At 42.9% G+C, this 24,410-nt stretch overlaps 1 protein-coding gene across 4 annotated transcripts in view; it reads left to right on the top strand.

The window, feature by feature from the left end:
* Window positions 1-22,671, top strand: part of Samtor (S-adenosylmethionine sensor upstream of TORC1) — a 33,299-nt gene extending 10,628 nt beyond the window's left edge. For 3 of the 4 annotated variants that reach the window (XM_080272134.1, XM_080272133.1, XM_080272135.1), the window contains 4 exons: window positions 6,293-6,405; window positions 9,389-9,528; window positions 12,172-12,283; window positions 21,255-22,671. In XM_080272134.1, coding sequence (XP_080128260.1) covers window positions 6,293-6,405; window positions 9,389-9,528; window positions 12,172-12,283; window positions 21,255-22,289 — 1,400 coding nt within the window. In that variant the 3' untranslated portion in view covers window positions 22,290-22,671. The remainder of the gene's footprint in view (window positions 1-6,292; window positions 6,406-9,388; window positions 9,529-12,171; window positions 12,284-21,254) is intronic. The other variant, XM_080272136.1, reaches the window with a different exon arrangement.
* Window positions 22,672-24,410: the final 1,739 nt, after the last annotated feature.

Raw genomic sequence — 24,410 nt, 5'->3', positions numbered from 1 at the left:
AGGATTAGGGCGTTGGGCTATAGATAGATAGATAGATAGATCATATTACCTCTCTTGTAAAATCTACTTCCAACACATTGTGTTAGGCCAACTCCATGCCTTCTTTAACCCTGCACAGTTGTTGACTTCATACACTGGTTTTAGTAGCCAGTGTAGAGCACAACTCTCTTATGGGGAGGTTCCCCACATACAGCTCTTCTCAACAAGATGGAGTCGGAGTTAGAGGCTTTTTGTCTCTAACTCTCCTCCTCTTACTGGTTCCCTTCAACCTGTTTCTTTAATGTATTGTTGCATATTTATCTCTTTTCTGTCAACTCTTCAATGGTCACTTCTCTGAACTCTGTTTGCATCCCTCCACCACTACATCAGGTGTGTAGCACCCGTCTAGCAACAAACTCTCATCCCTTTTCTGTCCAACCCACAAATGTAGGAGTTAACCATTACTCCCAGTGCAACTGATCAGCTCTGGAACTGTCTTCCTCCATCTGTATTTTCTAGTGCCTATGACCTCTAGTCTTTCAAACGCAATGTGTCCTGGCATCTTGAAATGAACGGATCTTGAATTTGGTTCTCTGTTGTCTTGTTTTTGTTTTTTCTTAGAGGGAAAAATTTTGCGGGCTTCTGGCCTTTGGTTCCTTCTTCTTTGCGTAAAAATTAAATAAATAATAATAATTTGGTGAGGATATAATTAGGGGGTTAGGATGATGAATTTGAACGGCGGGAGCTGGACGTGTCTAGCAAACTATCTATCTATCTATTGCCAGACGCCTCAATCCCATTTGGGGTGGCCACAAACAAATCGCCTCCAAGTCGCCCTGTCCCCCGCCATTTCACTGCTCTGCTCCCAACTCACACACCCCTCTCTCATATACCTCTCCACCCCATCCCTCCATCTCATCCTCAGCCTCCCCCTCCCTCTTCCCCCCTCCACCTCACTCACATACACTCTCTTTGTCAGTCTTTCACCCTCCATCCTCTCCACATGGCCAAACCACCTCAGTGTGTTCCTCATAACGCTTCCTATCACATCCACATCCACACCACAACGCTCCTTTATATCCTCATTCGACAGCCTGTCTCTCCATGTGACTCCACGCCCTGGCTAAATCATTAAATGATATTTTTGCCGTCTTTCAAATTTGCTCTGTAAAAGCATGATTATTAGTGTCTGGTGGATCCATAAGGTGAATTACAGTGAGACAAAAACACTTAGTTAAGGAGAATGACGGAGAAAAAAAAATCAGGAAAAGGTGGAAACTACTACATGCAAATTGATGTAAACAAAACCATGGTCAGCACAGCAGGAGACTACTCAAGATGACAAAGATAAGTGTGGCAAATGTGAAATAATAGTTTCAGAACAGGATAAAGCTATATGCTGTGAAATTTGTGATTGCTGGTTCTATACAGTATATAATGTGAAAATGTCCCAGAATCGATAATGATTTCATGGTGACTGAAGAAGCAAAAGCTGTTGTTCTGGACCTGAGTATTGCAAGAAAGGCTGTGATAAAGTGGAGAAATGTGTAAAGAGACTTGAAAAAACAATCTGAGATCCTAGCCCAACAGTCCTTATTTCAGGAAGAAATTCAGGAAGTGAGAGAGAGTCAGAGAGTGCAGTACATGATAAGGGAACTGTAAAGGACCTGGAGAAGAGACTTGTACAGTAGAGGCTAGAGGCTTTGAAATGGTTGAGAAACTAAAACAAAAAGCTAAAGAGGAGAATTCCCCAGAAAACAGATTATAAATTCTGGAGGCTAAAGCAGTATGGGCAGAAAGGGGGCAAAACGAAGGGAATAGGGAAGATAATAATGATTCAACAGCAAGATTGGCTAGTAAGTCCATAACAGATTTTAATGGAGAGATTCATGAAAGGAAGTCAAGGGAGAACAATATTGTGATTATGGTTTTCTGGAATGTAAATCTAGTGATGTCAAAAGAATCAAGAGTGATAGGGAAGTTGTGACAAATTTACTCAAGACTTGTGAGGTGGATTACTCACCTGGGAACATATTGTTATTAGGCTGGGTAAGACTTGTGGTGTAGTTCGCAAGAGGCCCTTACTTGTAGTACAGGTCTCCCTCGTTTTACGATTGGTATGCGTTCCTAGAAAGGCAATCGTAAACAGAAATATCGTAAAGCGAAATTAAGGTTTAATGGGAAAAATAGGGATGCATTCCTGGACTCGTGTATAAGGAACCCAAGACCCATACAAGTGATCTAATATGCAATAACATTGATGATGTTTTATGTATTGTAGAGTCGTGCTTGTCTCCCCAGCTTTCTTAATGTTGACAGCATGCTTTATAACAGTCGATACAGTCAACTGTGCATGGAACGAGCGATGGAGTCAGCCCCCTCACCTGCTTCGTGCTGCTTTACAATATTAAGCTTAGACTCCAGGGTTAAGGACGTTCTTGCTTTCTTTGGCTTCATATCACCAGCACCAGATGTTGCAGGGCGTTTACAAGACATCACGGTGGTGGCACTAGGGGTGCAAAATATGAAGAACAGGAGGAATAGTAATGTCATGGGCACTGATGCACACAGATGCACAGAGGTTGTATGCTGAACAAGCACACGGATGAGACTGGCAAAAGCGCGGGAAACTGTGTGGGTGGGGCGGGTATGTCACGCATCTCTCAGCTGATCTGCCTGTGAGTGCAGGATTTCCACATGCTCCATCATAAATGCAAGGGAGCTCGATCGTAAAATGAACACTTGGTACTAAAGAAGAAGGATCGTAAATGCGAAACATCGTAAAACGAGGGAGACCTGTATTGGCCAACGCAGACATTAAATCTGTCTTGTTCCGGAACATACGGAAACTGAGTGATAATCCTGAATACACTGGGATAACAGAACACATGACATGACCAGGCAGGAAAGAAAGAGAGCAAGAGAAAGCTTTATGGACCGAAGCAAAAAACCTGACCAATTCAGGAAAAGGAAAATACAGTATAAGAGGACCACCTTGGAGACATGGGGTGGTAAAGGTTGGGGAGGAACAGTAGATGACACAAACACCAGTGTAAACCAAGATATACATGTAAATTGTGTAGATAGATTTACTATTATGTTTACTAACGGAGATGTTTTAGTAGTGATAAAGTTAATGAGTTGAAGCTTAGACTTAAGCATATGGTTAATGTGTCCAAAGTTATAACAGTACAGGTAGCCAAGCTAGAAAATTGCAGATACAAAAGAAGTTTAGAGGTGTACATGTTGAGTACATGCGTGAGACAAATGTAAATAGCAATGAAGGAATAGGTTTACTGCTCTTTATTAAAAAGGGAATAAGATATAATGTTATGGAGTTTAAGTTTTGTGACTATTTATCTGTGGAAATATTTGCAGAAAAGTGAGTTTCCTTCTGACAACAGTATATAGGAGCCCTTACAATGATAACAGAAGCAACAAGGATCTGCTGTTGTTGATGCAAGACATAAGCTGCTGTACTCACGCGGTTGCAAGCGCTGGTTCGAAGAAACCACAACAGCTAACAAAGGTAGAGAACTGGGTCTGGTTAGTGTGGCCCGGGATCGAACCATACAGAGGCGATGGTTTCTTTTCATCCCTACGTGTCAAGTGGGGTTGGTGGAGGATTAGTGCCCCTCCCTGTAAAACAATTAACTCTAAGCCGTTGGCCACCCCGTTTGGGATACATGGCGTCTGGCAATGAATGAATGAAAAATGAATAATTGGAGATTTCAATCTTCCCAAAATTAACTGGACAAACTATACCACCAATGCAGGATTAAATGATTTACACAACGCATTACTTACATTACACAATTCAGAGGAACCAGCACTGGCAGTACCCTTGATTTGGTGTTTAGAAATAATGACACACGTATTGAAAAATATTGGCTAGAATCGCCCCTGGGAAAGATGTGACCATTCATGTATACACTTTCAATATGACTTTGAGGAGCAAGAAGAAAAAGGAAAGAAACAGATATACATGTACGATGAAGCTGACCACACTCAAATGAGGAAGGATCTGAACGTTGATCAGACTGAAATGCTGTCACAAGGTAATGATAAGGAAGCCAAGTGGAATGCATTTAAAGACAGGGTGCAGAGAGCTGTAGATAAATGTGTACCAAAGAGGACCTTTGGTGGAACAAAAAAAGAAAGAAAGAGGACAAATAATGCCCTGCCAATGAACAAAAGACTTTGGACCAAGATCTAGAAGAAGTAGAGACTGTGGGTTAAACTTAAGAACATGAGGAACACAAAATGTGGAGGAGAACTAAATGGTAGAAATTTATCGTAAGTGGAAAATGAGTACAGAAGAGTGAACAATCAAGTCAGAAAAACAAGAAAAGCTATGAAAATGAATGAACAACTCATTACTAAAAATGCAAAATCAGACCTTAAACTGTGTTGGAAGTATGTTCGTATAAGAACAAGGGTAAAGTCAAGAATCCCTGAGCTGAACAAAGACAGGACAAGATGACAAAAACAGCAAGTGATACCGAGAAAGCAATAGTTTTAAGTAATAATTTCCCTGAGGTTTTTATTAGAGAACCTGATGGTGCAGTACCACAAAGCACTAAAATGAATCTGCTAACTGCGATATCCCAAAAGTTTACTTAAGATAAAATAAATAAAAAATAATATGATGAAAAGCTAATCACCTGGTCCATATGGGATACACCCAAGGATACTAAAAGACTGTGAACAAAATACTTGAGCTATTGCAAATACTGTTTGAATATTTGAGAGTCAAACAACCATCAGATTGGAGGGTTGCCAGTATTACGTCTGTTTACATAATGGGAGACAAAAGTGACCCGTGGAATCAAAGACCTGTCGGCTTGACAAGTGTAGTCTGTAAAATTATGGAGGCACTTCTGTGGGAAGAAATTGTATCTTATATGAAGAAATATAATCTCTTCATACATCACAAGAAGATCTATGGCCTTACAGCTGATTAAGGTTATAGACGCCTGGACAGCAGAAGTAGATGTAGGGTGTGATATAGATGTAATTTGTTCAGATTTTATGTAGGCTTCTGACAGGGTGCCCCATAAGAGACCCCTAGAGAATATTACCAGTTACTCTATTGATGGAAAATAATTTATTTAGATTTTATGAAGGCTTTTGACAGGGTGCTCCATAAGAGACTCTAGAGAAGATTACCAGTTACTCTATTGATGGTAAATACTATAAATGGATTAAGGAGTTCCTAACATAGGAAGCAAAGAGTGATGGTTAATGTGGAAACATCAGACTGGAAGGAGGTGATCAGTGGAGTTCCCCAGGGTTCAGCCCTTGGTCTCACACTGCACTGGTCATGACAGTGAAGTGTATCTGTATGCTGGCGATACAAAGATACAGGAAAATTAAAAGTAAAGAAGATTGCTTAAAGTTACAGGAAGATCTGAATGACATGATTGAATGGACAGAAAAATGGCTGCTAAATTTCCATCCAGGGAAGTGCAAATCCATGAGAATAGGAAGGAATAGTATCAAATAACACAACTGCAAAATAACTACACACCTGGATAAATTTCAGAGAGGGACTCAGGAGTTGGTATTGATAATGAGCTGGCTTTCTCTGACCATTTAGCAGAAAAAATAAACAAGGCAAACAGGATAGTAGGCATAATCAGGAGGAACTTCCTTAGTTTGGATAAGGAAATATTCAAATCTTTGTATGTAGCATTGGTGAGACCTCATCTCGAATACACCGACTAGATCTGGAATCTGTATCTGGTGAAAGATAAAGGGGCAGTGGAAAGGGTTCAACGCAGGGCTACCAAACTGTTACCAGGGATGAGAGAGATTCCATATGAGGAGAGACTAAGGACCCTAAATCTACCATCGTTAGCTTACACGAGATAACATGAGGTTTTAATTGAAACATGCAAAATTTTACATGGAAGATACTGTATGATGCAAACTGTTGTGAGGGAGTGTTTCAGCTGCCGGAAGATAGTCTAACAAGAGGCCATTCATTGAAAATATACAAGAAAAAGTCTGAAGCAAGAAAATACTGATTCCCATGCAGAGTTGTAAACATGTGGAATGATTTACCAGAGAGTGTAGTGATATAAAAAACAGTGGAGGAATTTGAGAGAAGGCTTAATGAATTTTGGGAAAGTCAAGAACAGAAATTTAATTATGAAGCACAAATAACGTCTGCCTCACTTACCCACCACCAAAAAAAGTTGCCAGGATATAGAATTGGAGTTGCAAGCTCAACAACGAGCCTCTTCCAGTAGCACGACTGTATGAAACTATAAATGATGATGATAATTGTAACAGATCTAACAAATTCCAGAGTGTGATGAGAGAAGTGTGTGGGATGATCATGTAATGAGGTCTGAAGAGCTACGGGAATACTCACAAGCCATGAAAACACTCGCAACAGACCATTGGATGCCACACTCACAGGTAACATAACACTGACTTTATTTGTCTGTATGTCTGTCTGTATATCTGATCTTATAGAAATGACAATGATCAGGTGGATGTGCAGTGCGTCCTTGAATGCGAGGCCTGGGAGTGCTAGGTTTGTGATGGAAGAGTTAAGAGGAAGGATAGGACTGGAATGTATTGGTGGTGTCATGAGGAGAGGTAAATTGAGATGATTTGGGCATGTGTAGAGGATGGGGGATGACAAATGGGTGCAGAAAGTGAGAAATGTTAATGTTGGGGGTAGGGTTGTGAGAAGCAGACCAAAAAAGACCTGGGACAAGGTCATAGAGTGTGACCTCAGGGATAAGGGATTGAACAGGGAGACTGCCAGAGATTGAGCAGCATGGAGAGCCACCATTAGGTGACCAAGGCTGCCACATACAAGCATGATTGAGCCTTTATAAAGTAAAAGATCTGTCTCTGTCTATTTCTATATCTGTTCCTTTGTCTGCTTACCTATCTAGCTACCTATCTGTCTGTCTGTCCATCAGTTTGTCTGTCTACCTGTTTTCCTTTCACTTAGTTTAAAAAGGTTCTAACATGCTTGCATGCATCAGCCTTGGTCACCTTAATGCAGCTTTCCCCACTGCTCAATCTATTCTGTCTGTCTCTCACAACTCTGTCTTCACTGTTCACACCTCTTATCCTTTGTACCTAGTTATCATCCTCCTTCCTCACCACATGTCCAGACCATCTCAGTCTACCTCCTCATCACAACACTAATACATTCAAGTCCTATCCTTCCTCTCAACTCCTCATTCACAGTCGTGTCCTCCAGGCCTGTCATCCAAGGATGCAAAACACATTAATCTACTCTTTCTCAAATGTAATGTTAATAATCATTCATTCATTCATCATCTAATCCTGTGTTGCCCTATGAGGAGCGTAGGAGCCCCGGGCTAGGCATGTTTATCCTGACATTTAAGATGAGAGTGACCAGCCTCATTCATCCCCGAGTGGCATTATGAGCAATAAACCCCAGCCATCCCTTGGATTTAACCTGCACCGGCTCAATCCAATTGCAGCGCCTAAATTACCCACTAAACCACCAGGCGCCATAACTTGGTTATATGGTTACCACCCAGCCTAGTAAATGGTTTCCTGGTGTACAGGAAACCATTTGGCTTGTCACTTAATGTAGAGTCACCTGTCGGCAGAAGGAAGAGGAAAGAATGAAGGAAAGAAAGACAGAAGAGGAAAGAAGGGAAAGAGGAAGGGTCATGCATCCGAGAGCAGCACTACATTGAGCGAGTGGATGGTGAGTGCCCCCACCGTCCACTGATAATCATCATCATTATCATCATCCGGACCTCCATTCCCACCCTAGGGCCGAGTGATGAGCAGCAGTGTCCAGAAAGCCCAGGTTTACCCACTCCAATGGGCCGTGCTTCCATTCACTCATCATTCAAGCCCTCAGAATCCTGGCTGTATCTGATACGTCAGAAACTTTCACCACATTCTGTAGCTTCATGTAAATGTATCCGATAGTCAATCCGAACACTGTCGTGTTAAGAAAGGGTGCCAAATCCCTGATCATGCATTTCTTCTCATTACATTCATCCAGTCAGTCCCCTAGCCCCACCGCCTTCCATACCTCTCTTCCTCACAGTTTCACCTACCATATCCCTCCACCTCCTTGGCCTACCTTGCCTTCTCCCTCCTTCAAATTCACTCAGATATACCTTTTTTATCACTGTATTGCTATCCATTCTCTCCACATGACCATACCATCTCAATACACTCTCTTCGATTCAGGTGTCCACAGACTTCCTCACTCTGCACCTTTCATGAATCACATTACAGTATTTTGTATCCTCTCCACTCTCTGTACTCCACATATATTCCTCAGCAGTCCCATCTCCACTCTGCTGTCATTCTTGACTTTTCATTTTCATGCCACACCATAGTCTCAAATCCATATGTTTAAGTTGGCACTAACACTCCTTCATGTAAACTTCACACTCAAGCATGTTCCTTATCAAGGCCCTTCAGAGCACCAGCTACTTTCCATCCTTATGTCACTCTACTTTCAGCTTCTTTTGCACATTTTCCTCTCTTTTCTATCACTTTACCGAGGTATTTGAACTCTCACCAATTCCAGTTACTCTCCATTCACTGTAACATCACACTGGGCGCCATCTTCTCTCTTGAATACCATCATTTTACTCTTTTCTACATTTACTCTCAAGGCACAACGCTCACAGACATCAGCAAAACTCTGCACTAGTCTACAAAGTTCTTGTCTGGTTTTTGCAAGTAGCACTGCATCATTAGCATACAACAAATTTGAGATTCCATCCATCACCGTTCATTATCAGTGCCATTCCACTCTCCATTACCCGTGTTTTTACTTCTCTCATCGCCTCATCCATGTATATATTGAACAATCATGGGAACATCACACAGCCTTGTCACATGCCCACGCCGATCGTGAACCATTCACTTAGATGCCCATTTACCTTTACACATGCCTCACTACCATCATAAAGACTTTTGACGGCACATAGCAGCGTACCATCTACACCGTACATGTGCAAAACCTTCCACAAATCTTCTCTGTCTACTTTGTCATATGCTTTTTCCAGATCCATAAATGCCATAAAAATCTTACAGTCCTTCTCACAAGCCTTCTCCACTATCTGTCCCACTGCAAATATTCGATCCACACATCCTCTGCCACTCCCAAACCACCTTGTTCATCACTCACTCTCATGGCATAAAATGGTATACCCAAGACTTTCTAAGGTGGGATTCCTTGTGGGAGCCATCTTCATCCCTCTTGTTCTGGCCCCAGACTCATCTACATATGAACCTAGTGGACTGCACAATGAAGTTTCATATCTCTTACAGTCTGCCATCTTCGTTTGGGGGAAGGGAGGGAGTCTGAAAGGATTGGGTAGACGATATACTGTAGTAGTGTTATTCAGACTGAAAGTACAGTATTAATGTTTGTCACCAGAGCCAGTCACGAGTGCACTGGGTCCACAGTGCCATAACACAATACTACTATGAGGGTGGAATGCAACGTGCAGTTGACAAGGAGATGAGGAAATTGTTCCACCTTAGTCTGTCCCCTGACTACACCGTGGATGAGGAAAGGTGAGAATAGTGGGTTGATTTTAACATGATAGAGGGGTGGGATGCCTTTGTGTGGTGGCACCAATGTAACAGGGTGGCTATGCAGCCTAGTACTGCAAACATCCCCAATTTATTTCCCTAACCTTCAAAAGGAAGGTGGTGGACTGCAGAAAAAGGGCAACTTTGGCCAGCAGTCTATCGGTTTCATTCATATTCATTCATATGAACCTGGGTTGCAGCTACTGTACCTGACAGAGATCCCCCCCCCCCCCCGGGGGGTGTGGTTTTTTTTTTTTTTTTTTTTTTTTTTTTTTGCTAGGAAGAAGGAACCAAAGGTCACGAGCCCGCAATAACTGTTCCTTCCAAGAGTAAAACAAAATACAAGAGAGAGCCAGATTCAAGATCCTATCATTTCAGCTCAGTTGATAGCCAGGTATAAGCAGACTGAAGGGTTGATTTGGGTGGTAACCAAGGAGACTCATTTCTCCCTTACAGCTAAGGCTCATTGAATTTCATGCAACAGGGCTAAATCTTAAAAATTTTAAGTGGGCGGGCTCCCCCTCCCCAGAAATTAAGACACCAATTGTTATACGCTTACCAGGTACACCATTCAGATTTATAAATCATTTTTTCATTGTTATTGTACATTGAATATGACTCAGTGAAACATTATTTGTATTTGACTGCATATTTTTTTCAACAAATATTTTGTAAAGAATTTTGCGATTTGTAAAGCAGTCTTTTATATTTAAATTTTTAATTAACTGTAAACATAAAAAAATGCTTAAACCATAGAACATGAAAACTGAAACTTGCATAGGAACATACATTAATAATGTTATAAATACAGCGAATGAAAACAGAATTTTAGTGTTACGGTACACAAGTGTTACACTGCAAGAATTTCATCACAGACAAATTGTTTCTGCAGTCTGGCATCTGTGACTCCTTGTATCTTCGATTCTTTGCTTACAGAAATGTTGCTACGGTTGACCTAGAATTAGAATTACCTGTACCATTAAGGTAATGAATAATCTAGTGTTTGCATTTTGAAGAGACATCGAAAGCCTGTCGCCATTTCGAAAAACATGATAGTGAGGAGAAACAAATCATTCTACTACCACTGAATGTGGGGCTGCAGTGCAGACAAATTTGAGTTGGGAGAGAAGATTCTGCATTTACTGTTATAGCCTTAGCAGTCTGTTTGAATCTCGTCTTCAGATTATGTTGCTGATCTTTTAGCTTTGGGTTCTGAATAACTATGGACTAATCATATGTCAGGCATTTTGTGTGGGTGCGTGTGTGCGTGCACGCGTGCTCAGTACAAGAGTTATTGTATCATTTGGGTGAATTCTGTTTGGAATGTGGGCGGTTTCTTTTCGTAGGTGGGTACTCGCCTACCCAGTTAACATGTTATGCATAGGTCTGTCATGTAACCATACTTAGTACAGTACAATCCCAGCTATCCGGTATCCAGACAAACGGAATACTCAGAAAAACAGGAAAATTCAAGGGCTGGTAAAAATGTCAATAAGTTATAACTGTGCGCCAATTTGAATGGACCGCCAAACCGCCATTTGATCGTGTCACGCGAGGCTGGGTGAAGTCAGACAAAGCGAGGTGAAGGCATTTCCGGCTAATGTAAATCCCTAGCAAATCCTCTTAACCACCCCTCCTCTCCCCCTCTTTCCCGTTCTCCCCCTCTTTCCTGTACTTGAATTCAGTCATCCTCCACACCCTCCAAAAATCACCAGTCTGCTTTTTGCCACCAGACAGTAAACAAGCTCTCTTGCTATTGTGTTCCTCTGATAGACGGTAATTTGTACACTCCAAAATGCCTAAAGTGCAAACTAAACGTAAGCGTATCGTGCTTACCTTGAAACAGAAGCTGGATATATGCAACAGACTTGAAAAAGGCAAACATTATAAAACACTAATGGCTGAATATAAATGTTAATAGGAATGAAAGTTTACTTTGTTGGAAAATAAATAAATAATATGCCTGCATTTCATACGTACATCATTTATTTTATTTTCTGCAAAACAGCTGAGTGGCGGGTGAGGGGTGGAGTGATGGAGGTCAGGTGGGGAAGAAGAAGAACAGTCGGGGTCAGAAACGTAAACAAACTCACGTGGGGGCACAGGTGTCGTGATAATTCTACAGTGCAGTCTTAACACATCATCAGTTCACTAATAAATGTTCAAGCTTTTATTTCTTTATTTTATTTTTCAGTTTTTATGAGTACAGTACATATAATGAATACAGTAATTCGGTAAACAATGGACTGGTGCAATTTGCAGTACTGCAGATTGCTAGACATTGTACGCACGTGCGTTATGACCGTGGTGTGTGTTTACAAGGCAGTTTTTCAGGCGGAATCTCTTAGTGTAACCCGTAATGTGACTGGTGAGTACCTGAACTGTATTTACTGCTGTGATAGCCTTTGTATAGATTTGACTTGAGAATCAGAAATACGGAAAAAATCTGTAACCGGGAAGGTAAATTCCTCAAGCCACCCGGTTAACTGGGATTGTACTGTATTCAGGTTGTGGGAGTGGCCCATTCTGTCAGGTGAAACAAACTGACTAAGCAGGACACACCAGGAAGATTGGAGTAGCCCAGGTCCATCAGGTGAAAGACATTAACTATGCCCATACTTACAGACAGAACCTGCCTGGAAGATTAAAGGTGCTGGATGTCGGCAGCTGCTACAACCCGTTTTCCGTATACAAGGAACTGGATGTGACTGCTATTGACCTCTGTCCTGCATCTCAGGTATTGTGTAGTCCCAGGCTCACTGGAATGTAAACTTGGTGGACTGCAGGCTGAGGTTGGCCTGCTGCAGTCCACCATCCTCTCTTGGGGGAGATAGGGAGGGACCATTTATATTAATTCATTCAGGTAGTGTATTAATGGCTGTTTCCTGGTTTGCTTCCATTACTACATAATTATACAGTATACTGTATACATATATATATATATATATATATATGTGTGTGTGTGTGTGTGTGAGTGTATGTATGTATGTATTATATATCTTGTATGAAACAAAGATGAAAAGATGTGAAGTGGAGGAGTGGGAGAGTGTGAAATGTGTGAGATCAGGTATGAATGGGCGAGGAGGATGCAAGGAAGGAGTTGCTCTGTTGATGAATGAGGTGTGGCAGAGTGGAATCAGAGATTACACGTGTCAGCTCGAGATGTATGTATGTCAGGTTCAAGTTTGAGAAGGTGAAAGTGGGAGTGATTTTAGCATGCACCGTGTGATGACAGGAGTGAGAAAGACAGGTTTTGGGGATGAGCTGGATGAAACAGTGGGAGAAATGCCTAGGAGCTATAACGCAATCGTAATGGCCGATATGAATGGAAGAGTAGGCATTGGTCCTGAGGATAACATAATGAGTTGTAATGGAGTACCAGGAGAAAATGATAATGGGAAGCAACTGAAGGATATGTGTCAGGAAAGGAGGTTGTGCATTTGTAACTCGCATTTCAAACACAAAGATGCATATAAATATACATGGTATAGAGGGAACGGGGATCATGTTGAAAGAATCCAGAATGATTACCAGTACATGTTCGTAGCGAGGTCGATGCTGGGAATGGTTGCTGATACTAGGGCCATAAGAGGACGATGTGGAGGTCTGTCAGATCATATGATTGTGGTTTGCAAAATCAAGCTGAGAGGAATGAGGTGGACTAGGAGAGAGAGAGTAGCAGTCAGGGTGAAAGACTGAAAGTTCAGAAGCTGAGGATCAAAAAAATGGCAGTTGAATATAGGACCAAAGTGGGGGAGGAGTCACTCAGTGAATTAGAATGAAATGGATCTGGACAGCTTTGGAATGCATATAGGAACTGCTTAGTTAGGAATGCTATATATTGAGAGGAAGAGGCACATAAAGAGACTGGTAGAGAAGAAAAAGGAGGTAAATGATGATGTAGGTAGAAAAATGAATGCAAATTACTCTGAAAATCGGAAGTTATTCTGGAAAGAGGTGTGGAAATGTTGAGGTGACAGCAGAAAGATATGTGAAAGTGTGAAGGATGTAAATGGTAGATTATTAACCCATGGGGATGAAGTAAGGACCAGATGGAAAGAATATTTTGAAAGCCTGATGAATGGTAATAGAGAGAACAGAGCCGCTGTAAACATGATTGGTTTGGGGGGTATGCAGAGAAGGAATGCAGTTCCAGAAAACGTGACACTCGCACACGTGTAGAACGCTGTGAAGCGGCTGATGAGGTGTATGCAAAGACGATTAAGTGTAGTGGAGAGAGTGGAATGAAGTGCTTGTTGGCAATATGTAAGAAGGCATGGATGAATGAAACTGTGCCAACAGAGTGGAAAAAGGCTGTGATTGTACCCCTGTACAAAAATAAAGGTGAGCGAAGTGAGTGCAAGTTTTATCGTGGCATAAGTTTATTGAGTGTGGTAGGGAAGGTATATGGAAGAATTATTATAGAGAAAGTAAAAAGAGATATCAGAAGTCCTAGTGAGTGATGAACAGGGCAGCTTTACAAGTGGCAGAGGATGTGTGGAACAAATATTTGCAGTAAGACAAATAGTGGAGAAGGCTTGTGAGAAGGACTATAAGGAGTTTATGGCATTTGTGGATCTGGAAAAGGTATATGACAAAGTAGACAGAGAAAGATTGTGGAAGGTTTTGCACATGTACGGATTGTTTAGTTTTTGAAGGCTCCAACAAGCTTGCATGCATCAGCCTTGGTCACCTAACGGCAGCTGTCCATGCTGCTTAATCTCTGGCAGTCTCCCTGTTCTGTCCCTTAACCCATAATATATATATATATATGTCTGTCATCATCATCCAGACCTCCTTTCTCATCCTAAGGCAGGGTGAAGAGTAGCAATGTCCAGACAGCCCAGATTTACTCAGTCCAATAGGCCACGCTTCCATTCACTCACCATTCAAGCCCCCGGATTCCTGGTTGTATCTATCTATCTATCTAATGCCAGACGCCTCAATCCCATACGGGGTGGCCACAAACAAATCACCTCCACGTCGCCCTGTCCTCCGCCATTTCGTTGCCCTGCTCCCAGCTCACACCCCATGCTCTCATATGCCTCTCCATTCCATCCCTCCATCTCATCCTTGGCCTCCCCCTCCCTCTCCCACCTTCCACCTCACTCACATACACTCTCCTCATCAGTCTCTCACCCTCCATCCTCTCTACATGGCCAAACCACCTCAGTGTGTTCCTCCTAACGCTTCCTATCACATCCACATCCGCACCACGACGCTCCTTTATATCCTCATTTGTCAGCCTGTCTCTCCATGTGACTCCACAGGCTCCTCTTAAATAACTCATTTCCACTGCTCTCACTGTTGACTTGTGTCCGTCCATCAACATCCAAGCTTCACTTCCATACGTTAGAGTTGGTATCATAATACTGTCATGTAGTAACTTTTTCACTTCCATGTTTCTTATCACTGCTTTTAAGGAACCAGCAACCTTTCTTCCTTGTTGTACCCTTTCAAGCACTTCACCCTCCAAACTTCCATGCTTACTCATCACACTCCACAAGTACTTAAATGTACTCACATTTTCCATTTCCTCTCCATCCAACCTCACTGTACATTCACTGACTTCACCTTTCTCAAAGACCATCACTTTTCTCTTCCCTACATTCACCTTTAGATTCCATTTCCTACACACTCTCCCAAACTCATCCACTAAGCCTTGCAGCTCCCCTTCATCTTGACACAACAACACAGTATCATCTGCAAACAACAGTACAGGGAGTTTCCAAACACTACCCTCTCTCACCAGGGCCACCCCAACATCCACTGCCCTACTTTGTACGTCTTTTATAACCCCATCCATGTACAGATTGAACAACCAAGGAGACATGACACATCCCTGTTTCAACCCAGCCTTCAAAGAGAAAAATTCACTCAGTTTACCATCCACATGCACTGCAGCCTTAGCACCATCATACATACTCTTCACAGCATTCAACAACGTCCCATCTACTCCATATGTTCTTAATGCTTTCCACAATCCTTGTCTATCCACCCTGTCATATGCTTTCTTCAAATCCATGAAAGCTGCATACAAGTTCTTTCCCTTCTCTAGAAACTTTTCCACTAAAGATCTACGAATGAATATCTGATCTACACATCCTCTTCCCACCTAAAGCCTCCCTGTTCCTCCAACTAATTCCTCTGTTATTTCCGTAACTCTGTCAATAAGTATCCTACCATAAACTTTTCCTGTTACACTAAGAAGACATATGTCCTTATGATTACCACACACTTCTTTTTCCCCTTTTCCTTTGTACAAGGGAATAATTATACCTGACTTCCAATCCTCCGGGACCCTACCTTCCTCCCAGGCCAATCTTCCACATCCATTCTACTACTATCTCTCCCCCATGCTTTAGCATTTCACCACGACCTCCATCAATTCCTGGGGCTTTCCCCAATTTGACTTTCTTCATTGCTTCCACAACTTCTATCCTAGTGATTTCTTCCTGTCTTCTCACCTCCCTCATTCTCCCAGCCATTCCCCATCCACTTATACTCGCATTACTTCCATTCTTTATGCTCAAGAATTCCTTAAAGTGTTCTCTCCATCTGCTCACTTTTTCACCCTTCTCCACTAGTAATCTACCATTTTTATTTTTCACTCCCCTGCTAACTTCACTGCCACCCTGTCTTACTTTCTTCACATCCTTCCAGAACATTTTCTTACAGTCTCTCCACTTTACACTCAAATTCCTTCCAAATTCCTCATCCACTCTCTTCTTACTCTCTCTCACTAATCTTTTCACCCCTCTCTTCCTTTCTACATATAACTCTCTCTTCCACCTCTCAACTTCTTCCACGCCCCTATATCTCATCCATTCATTGTATGGTTTCTTCTTTTGTGCCACAGCCTGTCTCACCTCTTCATTCCACCACACTGTTCCTTGCACCCCCCTCCGTCTTCTCTTCACCCCACACACCACATCACATGCTGCACATATTTCTTCTGTGAATATCCTGCACACACCTTCCGCATCCCCCATCTGCTCCAATTCACATTTACCCAATCGTTCCTCCACATGACTCTTATATTCTGCCTTTTTCTCATCTTCTTGTAACCTTTCCACTCTCCTTCCAACTACTTCTTCCTCCCGTCCTTCCCTTCTTCTATTTCTCCACCTTACTTGGATCTTGATTCTGGCCACCACCAAGTAGTGGTCAGAAAGTCCACTCCTCCAACTTCTGTAAGCTCTTGCATTCATTACACATCTTCGCATCCATGCTCTGTAGCTTCTCATAAACATGCATGCATATATTTGTGTGTGTGTGTGTGTGCGTGTGTGTTTATTTATATATATATATATATATGTATACTGTATACAGAAGGCTGTAGCACAGGCCGAACAGGGTGGTACTCCCGAGGGGAATGGGAATGCTGGTGATAGGGAGAACTGGAGCTCCTGTTTCACTAGCTATCTAACCATCCCCCTTTGCTGACCTTTTCAGTGTGACAGTAACATGGAGAGTAGTCCAGCATACTTTCCCAAACATTTCCTCTAACTATCTTATGCACTACATTACATGCACTTTACATTTCACACAACATATCCCACTATGTTACAGGGGTTGGCGCCAGCAAGGGCATGTGGCCAGAAAACTTTGTCCCTGCTACTAGTGGCGGACTTCTGGGGGGAGGCGTGACGGGGGTTCCGCCGGCATAGATCATGGGTCCAGGGCAAGATGGGGCTTGGGCCTGTGCTAGAGGGTACAGGGCATTGCGGTTCCCAGGCTGCCACTTCCACCCAATAGAGAGGGGCCCGAACCTGGGAGTAGCACCCCAGGAGGCTGCCCTATCAGTGGGTGTAAAATGGCGGGATAGTTGCAGTGCCAAGGCGCGCTTGGAGGGTGTCCCTGCAGCTGTCCTGGCAGAGTGCCCCGAGGCCACTACTACAGCCACTGGTAAGCTGGTGGGCTAGGGGTCCCAGATCCATTGCCTGGACATGGGACTGTGCAGTGAGTGGGGCCTGTGGTATGTCTATCCCCCTTTATTAATCCTGACTATAACAGAACACAAGAATAAGTTTCAAAGCAAGCCTGAGGACAGTAAATCACCCAGGGGGATGAGGGTGGGTTCATGGAATGTGGGAAGTTTGAGGGGAAGAGCGGGGGAAGTCGTTGAGGCATTCAGTAGGAGGTGGGTGGATGTGGCGTGTTTGGAAGAAGTCCGGTACAGGGGTGGATCGGCCAGAAAGATTGTTGGGAAGGACTGTTGCTATCAGTTGTTTTGGGAGGGGGGGACAGACGAATAAGGGGGTGTTGATGTGATGGTTGCGGAGAAATGGGTGGAATATGTCATGAATGTTGTAAGAGTAAGCGATAGGATATTGGTAGTGAAAATTCTATTCGGTAGAAAGATAGCTGCAATTATATCGGCATATGCTCCACAGGCAGGATTGGATGAAGCAGAGAAAGATAGATTTTGAGATGATTTAATACGTGTAGTAGGTGGTATGCGGGGTGATGAGATAGTGGTTTTGGAAGGGGACTTAAATGGTCATGTAGGTGAAGCAGCACAAGGTTATGAAGGAGTACATGGGGGATGTGCGTATGGTATAAGAAATGCGGAAGGGGAAAGGATACTTAAGTTTGGGGAGGCAACAGACATGATTGTGTGCAACACACATTTTGGGAAAAGAGAGTAGGTTAATTATGTATGAGTCTGGGGGAAATAGCAGTCGGATAGATTATTTTCTGGTTAGGAGGGCTGATAGGAGGTTAGTGAGGGATGTTAAAGTTATAGGAAGTGAGGAATGTGCAGCAGCACAAACTATTGATTTGCGATATGGTGCTTAAAGAACGAGTGATGAAAAAGAGGACTTATGTACCTAGGAGGAAAGTATGGAAGCTGAAAAACCAAGTAGTAAGGGATGCCGTCTATAGCGAGATGAGGAGAGTGGTGGCTGAACAGGGAGCTGTAGACAGAGGCGTTAATGAACAGTACAGAGCCCTCAAGAACAATCTCTTGAGAGTTACTGATGTAACATGCGGTTGGACAAGAGGACCACCAAGACATAAAGTAACTTGGTTGTGGGATGAGGGTGTAGAAGCTGCAGTTAAGGAGAAAAGAGGGCTTTTCCGGGAATGGAGGAAGGGTGGTAGCAAGGAGGAATACTTGGCTGCCAAGCATAGGGCTAGAAGAGAGGTATACAGGGCGAGGTCTGAGTCACAGAGGCTTTTACTTGATAACCTAAATCATGGGGAAAGGAAAAATATGATATTTAAGGTAGCAAATCAGATGAAGAGGGATAATCGGGATATTATAGGTGAGCAGTGTGTGAAGAATGATGAAGGAAGGGTAGTGGTGAACAGTGAGGATATTAAAGATGCATGGAGAAAGCATTATAGCCAGTTGTTGAATGAGGAGACTGGGACAGGGAAGGTTTGGAACCAGCAGATCCAGTGTTTGGCTCTTGGCCTTTGATTGATGCTGCTACTGTGAGTGAGGCAATAGACAGGATGAAGGTGGGGAAGGCAGCAGGTGTGTCTGGGTTGACTGCCGAAATGTTGAAGGCCTCAGGAGATATAGGGGTGAGGTTAGTCACTGACCTGATAAATATGATTGTTTATGAGTATGTTGTCCCAGATGATTGGCTGAAGAGTGTAACTGTAAATGTGTATAAAGGGAAGAGTGATGCCCTGGAAAGAGGAAATTACAAAGGTATAAAGCTTTTAGATCAGATAATGAAGGTAATGGAGAGAGTTTTAGAAGTTATGATTAGAGAAAGAGTGAATATTGATGAGATGCAGTTTGGGTTTATGCCAGGTAGGGGGACCACTGATGCCATATTCATTGTTCGACAGCTTCAGGAAAAATATATTGGTAGGAGAAGGGATCTGTATTTTGTTTTTGTTGATTTGGAAAAAGCCTTTGACAGAGTCCCAAGAGAGGTGGTGAAGTGGGCAATGAGAGAGCTTGGCTTGGAGGAGTGGCTGGTTAGGGTGGTTATGGCTATGTATGTGGATGCTCACACCCAAGTAAGAGTGAATGGAGATTTGAGTGATGTTTTCCATGAATGTTGGTGTGCATCAGGGGTCAGTTTTGAGTCCCATGTTGTTTATCATGGTACTTGAAGCCCTCTCACGTGACTTTAGAAACGGACTCTTGTGGGAGATGTTGTATGCTGATGATTTGGTGTTGATTGCAGAGAACAAAAGGGATGCGGAGGAAAGGTTTAGCAAGAGGAGAGATGGTATGGGGCACAAGGGCTTAAGGGTAAATGCAGATAAAACAAAAGTGATGATATCTAGGGTTGGTGGCGGTACTGTCAAAGACGAGGGAGAGTGGCCATGTGCAGTTTGCCACAAGGGTGTGGGAAGTAATTCCATCTTGTGCAGTGTTTGTGATAAATGGGTGCACAAGAGATGTAATGGTATCGGAGGTAGACTGCGAGATAATACTGATTTTATATGTATGGCATGTCGGGGAGAGCAGGTGGAGATTGTTAGGCGTGAAAGGATTGAACTTGCTGGTGAATCTCTTGAGTGTGTGGAAGAGTTTTGTTAATTGGGAGACATGTGTGCTGGAGGTGGGGCTGGAGCTAGCTCTGTGGCTAGGATGAGAAGTGGTTGGAAGAAGTTCAGGGAGCTCTTGCCTCCTCTGACATTGAGAGGGCTCTCCCTATGTGCTAAGGGGTCTTTGTATGCAGCATGTGTTAGGAATGTAATGCTGTATGGTAGTGAGACCTGGGCAGTAAAGGAGGAGGATATTCGCCAGCTCAGACGTACAGAAATGACAATGATTAGGTGGATGTGTAGTGCGTCCCTGCGTGCAAGGTCCGGGGGGGGCTGTGTTTATGATGGAAGAGTTGAGAGGTAGGATGGGACTGCAGTGTATTGGCGTTGTGATGAGGTGAGGTAGATTGAGATGGTTTGGACATGTGGAGAGGATGGGGGATGATAATTGGGTGATGAGGAAGGCGAGAAGTGTTAATATTGGGGGTGGGGTTATGAGGGGTAGACTGAGAAAGACATGGGACGAGGTCATTAAGTGTGGCCTCAGGGTTAAGGGACTGAACAGGGAGGGTGCAATGGATCGTGCAGCGTGGAAAGCCGCAATTAGGTGACCAAGGCCAACGCATGCAAGCATGTTGGAGCCTTTAAAAATGAAACGAAATGAAACGATATATATTCTGAAAATATACATTGCATTGTTAACAAGGGCTCCAACATGCCTTATGTGTTGGTCTTGGGTCACCTATTGGTGGCGCTCCACATTGCTTAATCTCTGGCAGCCTCCCTATTCTGTCCCTTATCCCTGAGGTCACACTGTGTGACCTTGTCCCAAACCTTTTTATGGTCTTCCTCTCACACCCTACCCTCAGTGTTCACACCTCTCACCTTCTGTACCCAACTGGCATCCATCATCGTTTCATCATGCCCAAACCATCTCAATCTACCCCTCCTCATCACAGCACCATTCTTCCCCTCAGCTCTTACAGTCACAGTCCTAGCCCCCCGAGGCCTTGCATTCAAAGGTGTACTACACATCCATCTAATAATTGTCATTTCTGTACATTTGAGCCTACAAATATCCTCTTCCTTTACTGCCCAGGCCACACTACCATACAGCATTACACTCCCAACATAGATACCGTTATAACATTTTCCAAAAAGGTGTATCTGAAAAAGACAGTCATAATAATGATAATGATTTTCTTTTGAAAAACAATAAACTCACCTCTTTTTTTTCTTCTCTCCAGAGTGTGATGAAGGGAGATTTTTTGAAAATCCATGTGACAGAGCCAAATGAAATGAGAGAAAACCCATTAACCTTTAAAACTGCAGAGAACACACACACAGACCTGGTGCTAGCAGAGGGAAGGACAGACATCAATCAAGTACCAGCAGAGACAGGAAAAGATCAGTTACCAGCAAAGATAGAGACTGATGCAGAGATAAAAAGAGACAAAGATCAGGTACCAGGACAGATACACCTAGATCATGAGATAAGAAAAGGCACAGGTCAAGATAGTGAAAATCTGGAAGGAAATAGGATGTCTGAAGAAGAGGACTTCAAACAGTCAGATGAAACCAAATCAAGTGAATCCAAAAAATCACCTGAACAAGCTGACTTCACACAGTCTAAGGAAACCAAATCAAGTGAATCTAAACACTCCCTTGAATCGAAAGAAGTCAAAGAACAAGGTGAATTATGTTATGCTACATCAGGTGAAGCCACACACTCATTTAAATCCAAAGAAGCTACAGTACAGGGTGAAAGCACAGAACAAGTTAAAAGTGCATTAGGAACTAAAATTACAGAATCACCAAAATTCAAAGTGGAAAGTATTACGTTTCTGCCAAGATTGTATTTTGACGTGGTAATTTTCTGCCTGTTTCTCGAGTACATTCCTTCCCCAAGTCAGCGAATGGCATGCTGTCGAAAGGCATACCAGCTCCTTAGGCCAAACGGAATCCTATGTATTGTCACCCCAGACAGCAAACACCAAAATGCAAATGTGGTCCTCTACAAACTGTGGAAGATCTCACTCGAGTTTTTGGGGTTCACAAGAGTGAAGTATGAGAAATTAACGCACTTTCACGGCATGGTGCTGCGAAAGGGGCTGTGTCGTGCTGCCTGGGATATCGATGCAGAGAGGGAGCTGTCCGATGCAAGAAAAATTACTGTCCGTGGCAAGTTTGCTGGGATTGACTATGACAAAGTGCATTCTGAGATGTACATACCTCAGGACTTTCACGATCCCTCAGACAGTGAAAATGATTTAGATAGCTGAGTATCCAGGGGCAACAGCTGTTGTTGTAGCCCCAATCTCATCTAGACATGAACCCAGTGGACTGGAGGCATTAGTTGCCCTTCTTCTCCAGTCCACCATCTTTATTTTGGGAGATGGGGAGGGAGTTTTGGACACAAATAGGCAGTGGTGCAGCCTGGATATACAGTATCAGTGCCACCACATGAAGGCATCCCTTTCCAGCATCTTTTGGAAGTTACACACGGCACTGCATGACTGAAAGGATAAAAGAATACATATTGTAACTGCATTAGTATGAAAAATAAAACCATTTTGTTTATTACAGATGGTCTGTTTTATTCCAGTAGCAGTAGTTGCAACCTCAGGCTCATCTTGATTTGAACCAGGTAGGCTGAAAGCTGAATCGAAGCCTCCAATTTCCAAAATATTTTTTTCATGCATTATGAGGGAGTTGGTATCATCTGTCTTCACACAATCAATTTATATTTAAAGATGTTTATTTGTGGACAAGCATAATAACTGATAATTAACTACTAATATAAAATACTTTATTGCAGTTACCATTCAGTTAGCACAAAGAAAACTGAAAACAAGGAGGACTTTGTAAAAAGTCATTACACACACCTTTCTGCTTTCCAAAATACTTGACAGTACAGGATCACTGAGTCACTGACGTGCATTTTCACAACCTACGCTGCCATCACCTCCAACACCCAACAAATTCCTTCCTACAAAGAACAAGCAAGCATAATCAAACCACAACAAACACAAGTCACTTAACACCAATGCACCAGTCCTGTATGAGACAGCCCTAGCATGTATTCAATATGGACGGTGGGTGTTAGCGCCGAAGTGGTGACATGTAGAGGTGTACGGTACATGGGAGGACACACAGTGAGTTCATAAAACAACCCTCTCAACACAGGAAGTCCTTTCCACTCGATCACAATGCATCCCCCTTCACTCCAGAAGAGAGTGAACATTATAGAGAAAACAAAGAACTCTACAAGCACAGAACCAGATGGCACCAGCAACCTACACCAGATGAATTTAGGACCACAAGGCATTCAGGCCCTCAAAAACAACAGTAACTAATAGGCACAATGTAGCATTCCCAGTATTTGGAAACTGGGTACATTCATCACTACACTTAAACCAAACAAAGACCCAACACTCACTTTTTTGTACAGATCCATAACACTGCTTAGTACACCATCCAAAATGCTGTAACTAAATGCCTTATTCTCAACAGTCACTCTCCATGTTGCCCCCTTGCTCCTTTCCAACATGTATTCAAAGCATGGCACCCTACAAATGCCTTACTGACTACTCACACAACAACCACTGGATGGCATCACCTCTGCAACACCCACACAACACAACTTCTCACACCAATAGATAGTAGTAAGGCCTTTGATGCTATCCCCCAGCACAAACTAGTCACCAAGATACATAACATAGACATGGAGTACACCCAACCTGGGCTTGCCAACTACAGGTATTTGTCTGGCAGACAAGCACATGTTACATTCCAAGGCAAATCATCACAAACACAGAATTTCCCTAATGGAGTACCTCAGGGTTTCATTCTCTCATCCGTACTTCACCCAATACTTGCATGATATTCCCACACCCGAACCACCCACAGACATTGCCTCATATGCAAGTGACCACCATAACAACCACACCACACTGCAGACACAGTGGGTTGAGGACAACAGGCTAGTCAAATCCACCACTACTCTCATCACCAACAGTAAACATATGAACAAAGGTACTCACCCCTCATAACACAAATAAAGTATGTGTGCCACACATCCTCCACAAGATCCTTGGATATATAACATCAGACTCACCAAGGACTATATACAACACATCAAAAGGCAGTGCACTCCCAGACTCAAAACACTCAGGGCAAGTACAGGACCAGACTTAGGGCAACAAAAAGAAACTCTCCTAATTCTACAAACAATACTGTACAGTACATAGAATAGTGATGTCTCATTCATCCCCAGCAAGGGCTCCCATCCTATCTAATACCCACCACTGTACCTTGCAAATCACATGGAAGAATCCCCTTCGCATCACCACGAGCCGCACCAAAACCATTCTCACAGCTCACACTCTGAGACTAAACTCCTC

Source organism: Coenobita brevimanus, chromosome 49 (assembly GCF_032717465.1).
Source record: "Coenobita brevimanus isolate Jiangsu-jjx chromosome 49, ASM3271746v2, whole genome shotgun sequence".
Lineage (NCBI taxonomy): Eukaryota > Metazoa > Arthropoda > Malacostraca > Decapoda > Coenobitidae > Coenobita > Coenobita brevimanus.
The sequence above is the reverse complement of the archived record's forward strand: the minus strand, read 5'-3'. Positions and strand labels throughout refer to the sequence as shown.